This window comes from Sylvia atricapilla, chromosome Z, assembly GCF_009819655.1.
Source record: "Sylvia atricapilla isolate bSylAtr1 chromosome Z, bSylAtr1.pri, whole genome shotgun sequence".
NCBI classification, from domain to species: Eukaryota; Metazoa; Chordata; class Aves; order Passeriformes; family Sylviidae; genus Sylvia; species Sylvia atricapilla.
The window spans coordinates 48,338,498-48,351,666 of record NC_089174.1 but is presented as its reverse complement, the minus strand read 5'-3'; the positions used below and the strand labels follow the sequence as shown (position 1 = coordinate 48,351,666).

The window sequence follows — 13,169 nt, the reverse complement described above, 5'->3', positions numbered from 1 at the left end:
ATCAGCAGTTGGTAGGTTTCTTGGATTAATTTCTGGATTTGAATCCCTTTCTCAGATTTCTCTGCAAAAGTTTTCCCTAACAAAATTCAAACTAGCAAGTCTTTGGTGAAAGCACATAATCTAATCAGAATAAATGGGTGAGAGAGAGGAGCATCAGAAATTCTCATAGCTATTAAGTGCACAGAAAGAGAAGAGGTTAAGGAAAGATTGGCAAAGCATATGTATCTGGAAAACCGACCTTTTTCCACTTTACTGTTGTTGTCTTCATAATTTTTAAAGCCAGAATATGTTTTTCAACAGCAGAAATTGAGTGTAATGTGCAGTTTTCCATTAGAAACACCAAATTCAAGGGAAAGAACAGCACATCTGAAAACCCAGATACTGTTTTGCAACCTCCTGGCAAGAAGCTTGTGAAACACTCACTAAGCATTAATCATTTGGGTAGCCCCACTGACTTAGTGGAAACTGCCATCTCCCTGATTGTGTACCTTTTATCAAATATGAACATACTGTGAAGAATTTTGCTGGGTAGCATAAATTTCCTGATTTATTTTATCATCTGCTATTCTGAAGATAACAAATCCATTCTCCATCTCTAAAATTCTCTATTGTCCTGACTTCTTTATGCTGAAACATTTTAGTTATACATGTAATATTCATTACACACAATGAGAAGGAACAGTTTATGTGTTATCTTCTTATGGGGAGTGATCCTTATTCTGCATAAGTATACATCTATAGAATAAAACACCACAGAGTATTCCCCTTCTAGTCAAATACAATTTATTCAATTTCTCTACACAATATATGTTTGTTTTCATATATGTGATTGAGATTTTCCCATAGAAACTCAACCATCGAGCTGTTAAAGGGACAATAATGGAAATTCTAGCAGTAGAGCATTATGGCACTTATCCTGCAGCTCAGTTCATTATGTCTGTATAAGGAATTGGCACATTTGAGAAGTGAAATCATGTAATACAAGTCACAATCTAAAAATATGTTGGAACTGACCCCAACAGGGAGTGTGCATTCCTTTGCATTGCAACAATGCCCTGTAGAAAACTCTTGAGGTTTAGCCTAATACGCAAAGAAAAGTAGATGGGAATAGTTCAATATCTTGTTAAAATAATTAGTACTGTCTCACTAAATTTGGTCCAAAAAGCACTGCAACTAAACCCCTTAGGATCATTTGTAGCTAACAACTTAATTTTTTGCAAAAGCTCTTGAATGATTTCTTTTTATAAATAGATATTGATTTTCACCATGAGTTTTTTAGTAATAAATAACTTCTAACTTGGGAGCTGACAGTAAGTTGGAACTGCTTTCAGTTTTTGTTGCTTGTTTCTAATGAAAATTTATTTCCTTATTCTATATTAGAATTCTCTGTTTCTCTAAGATGTAAGTGTAGATACCAGTGTTTAGGTAAAATGACAAATGCATGTACTTAATGTGAAGCAGGAAGACTCCTGCTGAAATCAATTGTATATAACTTACAAAAGAATGAAAACATGGGGTAGAGTCTCAGAGCATAAGACTAGAACTACACAGGAGATGGGAATTCCATCCTGCAAAAAATAGTGAATTTTCAATAGTTACCTTGTTTCCAACCACAAACAAAACATTAAAATGTCAAAATTTTGAAGGAAACAATATCCTAGGAGAGAAGCTGGCTTGTATTGATAAAAATGTCTTCATTCTTGCTAAAATTTTCTTTCTTTCATTTTGCATCATGTAATTAAACATTTTGATTTTTAACCTAAAATTCTGTTTTATAATAAAAATATCAAAATGTTCTTTCTTTTGTTGCAAGAATATTATCCTTTTTACTCCCTCAGATTTTGCAAAATAATGTTGTGGAGGTACTGACAGAATATTAGCCTCATACAAACTTTGATATAGCATCTATCTGCTCATTTTTTAACATCTCTTTTACATATAAAATATGACAGAAAGTTACTTCATAATTTTTTTCTCTGCTTTCTGAACCTATCTCTTTATATTTCTTTTCCACCAAATTTTAGCCAGCCACAAGGTCCAAATTCTTTCTCTCCAATGGTTGGTACAAACCAAAGGATATTTTTGTAAAAATGAACCACAAAAGGAGGCATGATTCTAGATAAAAAGAATTTTTTTTATGAATAAATTGTCTAACAGGTTATATTAACTTGTATATATGCTCCTTAAAAAATATTTGCTGTGAAGTAATTGTGACTTTAATAGAAATGGAACCTCTGAAAATGCAGAGCTGTCGAGGAGCATGAATGGCTCTTCAAGGATTCCTTTCAGCTGAAACTCAGGTGGGTCTCATGTCAGAAAAGTCCCACTCACCTTGCTCGGAAAGCAGGTGGCAATAGAAGGGAAAACAAAGGTGGATGGATTCACATGGAGGAACTTGCATAGGAGCAATCCTTAAGGCTAAAAACCTTCAAATCTAGAAAGAGCAAAGGGATTGGTTTAAATCAATATGTCACTCCCCTAAGTGCTCTGAAATGTCAAATTCTTTGTCAAGTAAGGAGCTTAATATTTAAGATATCAATTTGGCTAATTTTAGAATAGGTTTTTTCCCATAAAACATATAAAGGACAGTATGGCATAAAGTCTCAGAGCTAAAAATGGCCTGAAAACCTGAATTTGTCCTCAAAACACTTCACAGATTTCCCTTTGAATTTTCCAAGTAAATGAAAGGAAGCATCCTTAACTTCTAAGTTGTTTCAAAGTAATATGCTAATTAAAATCATCATTTCTCTGGTTTCAGAAAGAGCTATTTATTGAGGTTCTTCTGTCCCTGCCCCAGTTATCTTCTGATGACATTTTTCCACTAGTACTGATAAGGAATAGGCAGAAATGTTGGGAAAATCCTGCTTACTGCTTCTTTCTTTGTTGTTTAAATCAAGATCTACAAACCAATGTATAAAAGTACCTTTCTGTTTAAGCAGGAAAATGAATTTCAATTTCCCTGCTGGAAAACTGGCTGATCTACACCAGTCTCACACATAGAATTTTTTATTTTCACTAAGCTGTATTTTCAGGTGAGAATTTTTTGGTAAAAGCACCACAGCCTGTGAATATGATTTTTTTTTTCCTTTTGGTCCTTAATGCAATCCAACACTCTCTGTATTTCCAGAATTTGGTGAACTAACACAAGCATAGACCTACCCCATCCTACCTCACCTCCTCCCCAGCCCTGCATGATTATGGTCCCCAGAACTATCTCAACAGTTCTGCATTATTAAGCTTAAGTAGAAGAGAATTGAAATCACCCTAGGTATTTGTTTGCCAGTGACAGCTTGTTCCCTGAAATACAATTTGCATTACTTTTTCCAGTCTGCTTTAAATATGTCTCAAGTGGTAAAGAAACTTGGGAAAGTATTCTACAGCCTTTTGGAGTTCCTGGCTAGAAACCATTTCCAGTTACTCAGCCAGAAGCCAATTATTTTTTTCATGCCTCAGGTTCTAGAGGCAGTCTGCTATTTCAGGGGAAGAGCAAGTCCTCTGTCTTTGCCAAAACATAGGTTGAGGCTTCTGATGGTAAAGAATCACTTTATGCTCTAAAGAAATTGAGGTGTCAAAATCTGAGTGAGATTATCATGCTGTAAACCATTGTCAGCTATCAGGCCAGAGACCAGACCGAGACAGTAACTGCTATTCATCAACTGCTAAACATGCTTCTGTTTACAGCTTCATTCCACCCAGTGGCATTAACAGTTACAGCAAATAAGGGAGAGCATGTGAACATCTCCTTCATCAGAATGGCATCAAAAGAGGAAGATGCAGTGATCTACAAGAACGGTATTAAATCTTTTTTGTCTTTTCTCTTTCTGCTATCATTGTTTTAGCTGAGTGCCAAGTAAGTCTTTTAAAGTTATTGCTGCTGATGCCCATGCTGGGCAGCTGTAGCCAACATCATTCTTCATATATTTAATGTTTCTTAAAGGGGTGAATTGCCATATCCACTATGATGATCTGTTTCTCTTCCACCAAAGTTCCCAATCATCTGTTTATATCTTTGCTTTGTTCTTTGTTTTAATTTTTGATTTCCTTCTATATCTCTTCATATATTTGCCTGGTTGTTTTTAGGTTGTTTGGTTAGTTGTTCATTTTTCTTTCTGGGCCACTGTGAAGGCCCAGTTAGTGTATCTTTCATTGCATTTCTACAGGTTTTCAAGTCATACTTTTCATTCTTTGAAATGCTTTTTGAGGCCATTTACCTTCTATGATGCTCTTCAAGCTAAGAAATTAATCACTAGTACTCTGGTATTAAAAAGAAAGAATGTATACAAAATCTAATCCTTATTTCATTCAACTACAAGAATTAATCAGGTTGTAAGTTTTGTAATACCAGCTCTTCTATCTAGCATGGCACCTACATCATATGTAATCACCGTTCAGCTGTGTGTTGCTCCTGCTTGATGCTTAGAAATATGTGCAGGTTGATATCCATCTCTTGTAGAAAGGTACAAAAAGAGGTCACTAAAATTCACAGTGCTTTCATAATCAGAATGTTAAGCCACAACAAATTATGATTGTGGGAAGCACATGTAATGTTCTGTTCCATCTTTGACAGTCTAGCTTACAGTGAGCCACCAGGAAACAGGGAGTAAATAGAGCAGAATGTGTAAGGAAGTGTAAACACACTGCTGAAGAACTCATGTAGTGAGTCAGCCTCAACCCGTTACTGGAGCACTTCAACAGACTGGAAGAGTTAAATAGATAAAAAGTGTCTTTTAAAGAAGCAATAGGCAAAGCAGACTTTCACAAATACCTATTTCTTTGCATTTCAGAGATTCAGCTATGTCAGGGCACAGCAGGCAAATTTGTGATCACTTGTCATTTCAGGGTCCCTAGGAAAAGTTTGTGATCTCCTGTCACCATGGTACATCAGGGTACTGTAGCTGTGATACCATGTGGAAGTTCAGCAAAAAATCTCAGATTGCCTCTGGATATTAGGTCAAGTTTTTCAGCTGAAGCTGATGTTGAAACAACATTTCTGAGATGTCCTGATACAGCAGCTGGAAAAGAAAAGTCTTCTCCTACTATATTTAGCTATTGCAGTACTACTTGTTTCAAGTACTACTTCCCCCTTACCGAATATCACAGTGGCTGTCTAGACAATGAAATGGTTCTGCTTAACGGGGTGGCTTTGAGACATTGGCACAACATCTTGTAAAACAAGCCATAAGAATTAAACCTTGCTTAGCAAACTAAGCATAAGGCTTTTTTAGTGGTTTGCTGCCAAGTATGCTATGCAGCTTGTAACTCAAAATACAGGTAAAAAATGTTCCACAGTTTCAAAGCAAATCCCTTTCATTATTTGTTCTTTTAATTTGAACATGTTTTCATGGAGAATAGTTGTCATGTTCTGTCATGGACTAAAGTGACCCACAGTCTTTCTGCTATTTTGGTTATGATCCTCAGCAAAGTTTTACTTTACTAGGCTGCCTGAAACTTGACAACAGTCAAATTGGTAGTATGTATGGTCACAGACAGCAGAGATCCTGCCTAATGCTGTTTACATTCTAAATAATTTAAGAAAAGTGAAAAAGGGGGAAAATGTTATTGCATTATCAGTGTGACTGTAAGGAAATGCAGACGATGAGGACAATTTGGTTCATTGATACCATTAGTAATGGTCATTAAGCTATTTGAGCTTGTGAATCAGAACAGGATCAGGCCATCTGGGTTGTTAGTGCGAGCAAGTGGTAATTTGCAGCCAGGAGAAGTCCAGAGGGAGACATCTGCCACAGCCTTTCAGTATCTGATGGGAGCTGAAGGAAACCTAGAGAGGCACTTTTGACAGTGACAGGACAATGGGGAATGGCTGTAATCTGAAAAAGGGTGTGTTTAGATCAGGTACAAGAAAGAAATTCTCATATGTGAGTGTAGCAGATTGCTGGAAAATGCTGTTCATATAAGTGTTGGTTACTCCATCCCTGGAATTGTTCAAGGCCAGGTTGGATGGGTCCCTGGCCAACCTGATCTATTGCAAGGTGTCCCTGCCCATGGCAGGGGGTTTGAAACTGAATGATCTTTCAGGTTCCTTCCAACCCAAGCTATTTTAGTGAGTCCAATACACACATGCAGTAGTCATAAAACCACAGTTGTGCTGTGTGGGTGTATTGGTGGGTGATTGTGTACAGTGTGGATAAGCATGTGCACAAATATTTTAGTCAGAGCTAGTTGGACCTGGCATTAACCTACTGCAGCAGCCTTGCTCTAACAGACTGTAGTGGAAAGACTTCTTGGGGTCCTGAAGGTCAGCGGATGCAGCTTCTCTTTGACAACAACCAGTGTTCAAATGTTGTTACTTGGTGATCCAGAGGGGTGGAAGAAGACTAAATACTATTTCCTTATTTGGCAAACATGAATGACCAAACACAGCAAACTTAGAATAAAATAAGTAAGCTCTTTGGTGAAAAATCCTAGAAGGGACAGAAATGTGTTAAATCTAAGAAGAAAAGATAAAGCTATGAGGAATTCTTCCTGCTTTGGTCTCCTAAGTAAATCTTTGTTTGACATTTGCTCTTCAACTCCAATCACCCTAGAATCCTTATAGATTATTATCCCTTAGTTCAAAAAAGACCAAGAAACAAAATGAACACTTTTAACCACTAAGCTCTTAGCAAAGCTGAATGTGAAGCTGTTTGTCCTGTTCATCCATTAAATCACCTCAAGATCTATCTTCCTTTTTACTTGCACCTCTCCAATTATGGAAAACCAATACAGCTAGAGTTGTCAGAAAATTCATAATTAATATGTTCATTCTGCTGCTTAGCCTTCCCCAACTGTCCTTCAGTAGCCAATGAAAGCTCATTTCTTTATTTAGAGGGTCAATGACATCTGTTTGTGGTATCTGTGTGCTCCTTCCTCAGGCTCCTTCATCCACTCTGTTCCCAGGCATGAAGTGCCAGGAGAACTGGAAGTCTCCTATCCTCAAGTCCAACCACAGGATGCGGGGGTTTACTCTGCCAGATATATAGGAGGAAACCTTTTTACTTCTGCTTACACAAGGCTTATTGTAAGACGTAAGTTCCACTAATGTGTGATGATGATTAATAGTTAAAAGTCAAAATGAATCTGAAATGAAATATACTGTCCCCAAATAAGGGCAAAATTTTTTCTTGACATATGTTGTCATCAGATTATGTCAGAAGAAAGCTTTACCCAAGGGTCTTTGGTACAAGCTGATATTGATGCTAACAGCTGAAAGAAAAAAACACCCCATCAGATTTAAGTAAAACTCAGCTATTGTCAGTACAGCTAGCTCTTTTGTCAGCATCTCAGCTTTTCAAACACCAAGAAGGAATGAAGGAGGTAATTCTTCACTGGATCTCTCTGTTCTCCATGGTGGGTTATACCCAAACCTCATTTATCATAAGGTTCATCATTTTTAGCATACATTATTATTATAATTTCACAAACTACCTTAGCTTTTGTTAGCTCTTAAGGTTCATTTCCTACTGGATGAAAGAATGAGTTGGGATATTTTCCAAAAGGTGTTTTACATACTATGCTGCTCATGCTGCTGTGTCCATTAGATATAAAGAAAATTATATTCTGTTAAATGGGACAGAAATATAAAATTGATGTGAAAAAATAGATACCTGTTCAAATATCTCACATTATAGAGAAAATATTTATGATGGTAACTCACATTTCATTCATGAATATCCTCACGATACTTCCAGGATTTGTGAATGAATAAATGTAATGCCCCAAATTTGGATTTTGAAGCTACTGCTACCTTACTGACAATGGCGGTCCAGTTGGCTGGAGTGTGATGGTCCATATAGATTGTACTTTTATGTATTTCACTGTTAGCTCTAAAAAGAATATTATAACTTGAAGGGTTACTGAATAAGAAGACAACGAAAATGTCATTATATTTCTCCATTAAAGGATGTGAAGCTGAGAAATGGGGGCCTTCCTGTAGCTTCAACTGCCCTTCCTGCACAAACAACGGCATTTGTCATGAAGATACTGGGGAATGCATCTGTCCTCCAGGTTTCATGGGAAAAACATGTGAGAAAGGTAAGTAAATAATATTTTCAGTGCTTGTTATTAATTTGTTCTCAATAACAGAAATTGGCATATTATTGAAGGAAGCATCATATGGAGTACCTGGTTTTACTCTTGAAAGCTACAGCATTTACAGCTAGTGCTAGAGACAGGACAGAGTTGGGTGAGACGAATCCTGAATTTTGTTTTGGCTGTTCTTGCAGTTGTGATTTAATGTCTCTCTTTCTCTCTTCTCCTAGTAGAGATTATGTTGCTAGGGAAGATGAATGTTTCCAACACTTCCTGATCAATATGCACTTGGACAGTATGCTACCTAATATCTTCTAGGCTCCTCTTCTCACAAGAGATTGGACTAGACAATCTTTTGAGGTCGCTTTCAGTCTGGGCTGTCCTATGATTACCTTGAAATGAGTAAGCTCAGTGCTGCTGACTAACTTAAATGCATGGTAGTACAGGACATCTTAAGGATATATTGGAGAAGGATATATAGGAAATATGCTAGAGATTTCCTGTCTGCTTCTGAAGAAGCTGCTAATGTGCTTACAGGGTGCTTTGTCTCTATAGGGACATCAAGAGTGTATATGCCTGTTTGTGCGAATTTGTGTCTGTGGCAAGTAGTTTGGATTCTGGAATAATTAGAGCTGGCATCATGTTGCTTTGACCTCTCCAAGCATTTTTGGGGTTCATTGTTAAATAGGTATCCTTTTATTTGACTGAATTGCAGTGCTGCAAATACTAGAGCTAAGCTGTTGGAAGAGTTGACACCTGAACCACTCTAGCAATGCCCTTATCATAGAAGAAAAACCTTGACATCAGCAGTTTTGCATGCACTCACTGCTAAGAAAAGTACTTGGGTTTCGTGGCACTGCTTGTCCATTTTACATTAGAAAGGCTTATAAACACATTTTATTGGCGAATCCGTGTCCACGCAGATCTAAAGCAAGGGTGCTTGGCTGACAGATCCTCACAGTGAGAAAACTGTTTCTGCTGCCTATACTTGACTACTAGAACAGCTGTGGCCTAAGTTGCTGTGGCTGTTAATATATCCAGTATGTGAATGATCAAAATACTATTTTTAATTTAAATTCATGTTTTCTCTTGTCTAATGCAGTCTCATTAGAAGCACTAGCTCTTTCATGGACAATGCAGTTGGATTATTCTTTCCCTCTCTCCCTTCAACAGCTTGTGGAGCCAACACATTTGGCAAAACATGTGAAGAGACCTGTAAAGAAAATTATGGGTGCAGAAACTTTATGTTCTGTCTACCAGATCCATATGGTTGTTCTTGTGCCACAGGATGGATGGGACTGGAATGTGATAAAGGTATAGTAAAAAAAAAAAAAGAATGAGAGATCCTTAATGTTCTGCACATAGGAAATACAGAAGGGAATGAACAGAGGAGAGTAATAGATGATATATTTTACAGTAATGTAAAATTTTTTTCTGTAATGAGACTGAAAAATAATGGAAGACATTTTCTACTACCTTTGCACTAACTGCAACATATGTACTTGCAGAATGCAAACCTGGGTTTTATGGGTCAGATTGCAAACTCAAATGTAATTGTCACAACCAAGGAACATGTGACAGATTTAAGGGCTGCATCTGCTCCTTCGGATGGCATGGTCTGCAATGTGAAAAAAAAGGTAAAGTAAGGTAGTAAATGGTTGTTCCCAGTGTAATTAAAACTGATCTTAATGCTGGTACAGCATTACCACTCCAGGCTGGTATTCTTGCTCCAACCAATACTTTCCAGGGACACAGACACTTCTGTACAGCCTTATTGCAATACAGTATTTTTAAGCCTCTGACCTGTATGTTGCATTTATCAGGATGATATCATTGGATTTTCAAGATTTACTGCCTAGGGCTTGACTGATCTTAACATCAATCCCTGACAGAAGCTGCACATCCAGCTTTTTGTATAAACTCATGGAATTTTACCTTTACCTACCTCTAAATATTTTACCTTTACCTTGGCTAAATACATTCCTATACCATGAGCTTCGTGACCTGAAAGTGATGACTGAGACACTAAGACACCTGAGTTAAAAACTGCTCTGTCTCTCTGGGAGAAAGTTAAGTTTACAAAGCTGAACATACCTTATCTCATTGGATTCAGGCGATGTATTCTGTATGATATACTCAGCATTTATTATTTTAGCTGGATAAATAAAGTGACAAATCCACTGCTGATTTGTGAAACTTTTCAAGAAGAAAAACAAATAGAGAAATAAGACTATGAGCCAACCAGCCAAATCATACCATTGTGATCTGTCTGGTCTTACAAACAGACAAAATAGAGAGCAAGTAGGTACTGTACGTTCAGAAAAAAATGTGTGCATGATTTTGCCATGGCTAGACTGTTCTTGCTTAAAATGTCAAGAGGAAAGAGAGGAGAAGGGTCAGAAAAAGAAATAAGAGTAAACACAGAGCTTGTTTCTTTTCACATTATATATAAAATTATATAAAAATGTTGACTTTACGAAGTGTGATTCTTGCATATGCCCACATGAGGGAAGGCAGAACCAGACACCTACACTGCCTGCACACCTAAACCTGTCTTTTTAAATGTCTGTTGAAAGAGTGACATAATACTATATATCTTCTGTAGGTTCAGCAGATCTTTCGCCTCAGATAGTAAACTTACTAGATCCTGTGGAACTCAATTCTGGTGTCGAGTTCAAGCCATTTTGTATAGCAACAGGGATGCCACTTCCTAAATCTGAAGAATTCAAGCTCTTGAAGCAAGATGGAACTATTTTAAGGGTAGGCTCCTGATCAGTTGCTTGCTGCTATTTCTACTGTTTATATTGGTTTTATCTGTAGTTAATGCATACTATGGTCTTCAATCATAATATGAAATTTTGGTATTCTGGGATACCCCATGAACTTCTCAGCACATATGAAAATACAGAGTTGACCATTGTAGATGCTTTTTATAGATATCACTAATCTGAAAGTATCATTAGAATATTCCAAAACTCCCAAATTTTTCAGGTCCTATACATCTTTTGTCATTTCAGCCTGATGAAATTTCTACCAGTAATTGTTCTGAAGCCATGTTTAGAGTTAATCGAGTCCTGCCCAGTGATACAGGAACTTGGGTTTGCAGTGTGCAGACAGTAGCAGGAATGGCAGAGAAACCATTTCAAGTTACAGTCAAAGGTAAAAGTATTAATTTCTTCAAGTGTCTTTGTCTCTCTAATTTTAAGCACAGCTTTATACTCTAGCATGGCTGAATTTCTGTTCTCTGCACTACCAGAAAATGCCTGAATAAATATTTACAGTTGGAATATGAACAGAAACCAATTATGAGTAACATACTAGTTATGTATATTGAAAGAATAAGAGTGATGATAAGATTTAGAAGAACACACAAGAGGTTTTTTTAAATATCTTGACTGTCAGGTTTAGCGTTTAAAACCCAGTCTATTTTATGAGAGCTTTGAAGAGCATCTTTCATTTTCCTACAGATCTAGGAATAACCAGAGTCTTACTGATATAGGGAGCCAAAAGATTAGTTTAATACTTGCATTCTTGTTCAGTCCCTCCTGTGCCACAGTATGCCCCAAGGCTCACTGACAGAGGACATAATTTTCTCATAATTGATATCAATGCTGAGTTACACAATGGAGATGGACCTGTTGTGTCAACAAAACTTCTGTACAAGCCAGCAAAACGTTATCAGTCCTGGATGTCTGTGGAAGGTAAGAGGACATTCTTTAATTCCCTTAAAGACAAACTTCACCTACCAACTGAAATGTCATGTGTTTCTGTTCTTGATTAGCCTCAAAACACTCTACAATGTGTAGAAATTAAACCTTTTGTGACGGGATGTGTCAGTCACTTTTTATCCCTAACCATGTTGTTCATGTGGATGTGTTACACCAATAGTTGTCAAAAGTGTATATTCACTTCAGGAACGGAAGGTTTTCCCCTCCTTCCTTAGGATTAAGGGTACTCAATATTGGGCCGAGCTGTTTTGAGTTCCCATGTAAACAGAAGGTTTTCAAAAGCAGTGGAGACATGCTGGGGCATCTACCATCTTGTGTTGTGTTCATTGTGGCCCTAGTGAGATAAATAACTTACCAAAATATTTATATTAATGGTATAGGCAAACTGAAACCTGCTTATGAGTTAGATGACCTCCTCCAGCTATGCTTTCAAATTTTATGCATGGCCTAAAATACTACAGGAAACATTACAGGAACTTTAACAACAGCTGTTACTAAATCAGTATAACCCAAGATCTGTGTACAGAAAGAGCACTGACTAAGCAACCAGTATTATTTTGTCCTGAAAGAAGGGCAGATGAAGCAACCTTTGAGTCCAACATAAAAATAATTATTTTATACTTTTAATTAGTTTATCCTACTGAATCAAGAACAACAACAAAAAAAGGAGCCGAAGTATCTTACCTTGTATTTTCCAAACATTTTCATCCATAATATATATCAGCATGGGCCATGGCTTTACTTTCTTTTGACTTTTGTTGTCAGTAAAAGGCACAACTAAAAGACTGGACAATCTGGAACCCAAAACTGAGTATCAGTTCTGTGTTCAGCTGAGTCGGCAAGGGGAAGGTGGGGACGGACATCCTGGACCACAGGCCAGCTTCACAACAGCTGCACTTGGTAAGGCACCATCCATGGCCTTTCACAAATGGGGTATTTCAGCTCTTTTTCCTTTGCGGTCTGTTCCCTGATTTCTGCCATAACACTTTCACTTGAGCAAAGAAGGTTGTACCTGCAAATTTTGTAGACGCTTTCAAAAGAATATTTAATAATAATAATAAAAAAATAAATCAAAAAACAGAGGTGAGGAAAACCAGAAAAAGGCAGAGCTATAGAGCTATTATTTTCCATGATTTAGAGATGAAGGATCTGAGAAAGGAAAATTTATATATTTTGGCTGGCTATGCAGCAGAGTTGGAGATAAGAATCACTTTTTTGCAGTCCTTCCTCTCAGTATTTGATGAATTTACTATAAAATTGAAGATATTTTAACAAGACGGAAAGTTTTTAGTCCATTTAGGATAGATCACAAACTGAATACAGACATACAGAATAAATGTGGATTGTACCAGGACCTATCTAGCAAGACAACAACAGTTGGCTTCTCACATCTAGTAAGTGCATCTGCAACAC

The 13,169-nt window shown here is 37.1% G+C and overlaps 1 protein-coding gene across 2 annotated transcripts in view; it reads left to right on the top strand.

Annotated features, from left to right (window-relative positions):
* Window positions 1–13,169, top strand: part of TEK (TEK receptor tyrosine kinase) — a 43,732-nt gene that overhangs the window by 14,528 nt on the left and 16,035 nt on the right. For both annotated transcript variants that reach the window (XM_066338857.1, XM_066338858.1), the window contains exons 3-11: window positions 3,682–3,792; window positions 6,873–7,025; window positions 7,900–8,031; window positions 9,202–9,342; window positions 9,537–9,665; window positions 10,634–10,788; window positions 11,046–11,187; window positions 11,568–11,729; window positions 12,522–12,656. In XM_066338857.1, coding sequence (XP_066194954.1) covers window positions 3,682–3,792; window positions 6,873–7,025; window positions 7,900–8,031; window positions 9,202–9,342; window positions 9,537–9,665; window positions 10,634–10,788; window positions 11,046–11,187; window positions 11,568–11,729; window positions 12,522–12,656 — 1,260 coding nt within the window. The remainder of the gene's footprint in view (window positions 1–3,681; window positions 3,793–6,872; window positions 7,026–7,899; window positions 8,032–9,201; window positions 9,343–9,536; window positions 9,666–10,633; window positions 10,789–11,045; window positions 11,188–11,567; window positions 11,730–12,521; window positions 12,657–13,169) is intronic.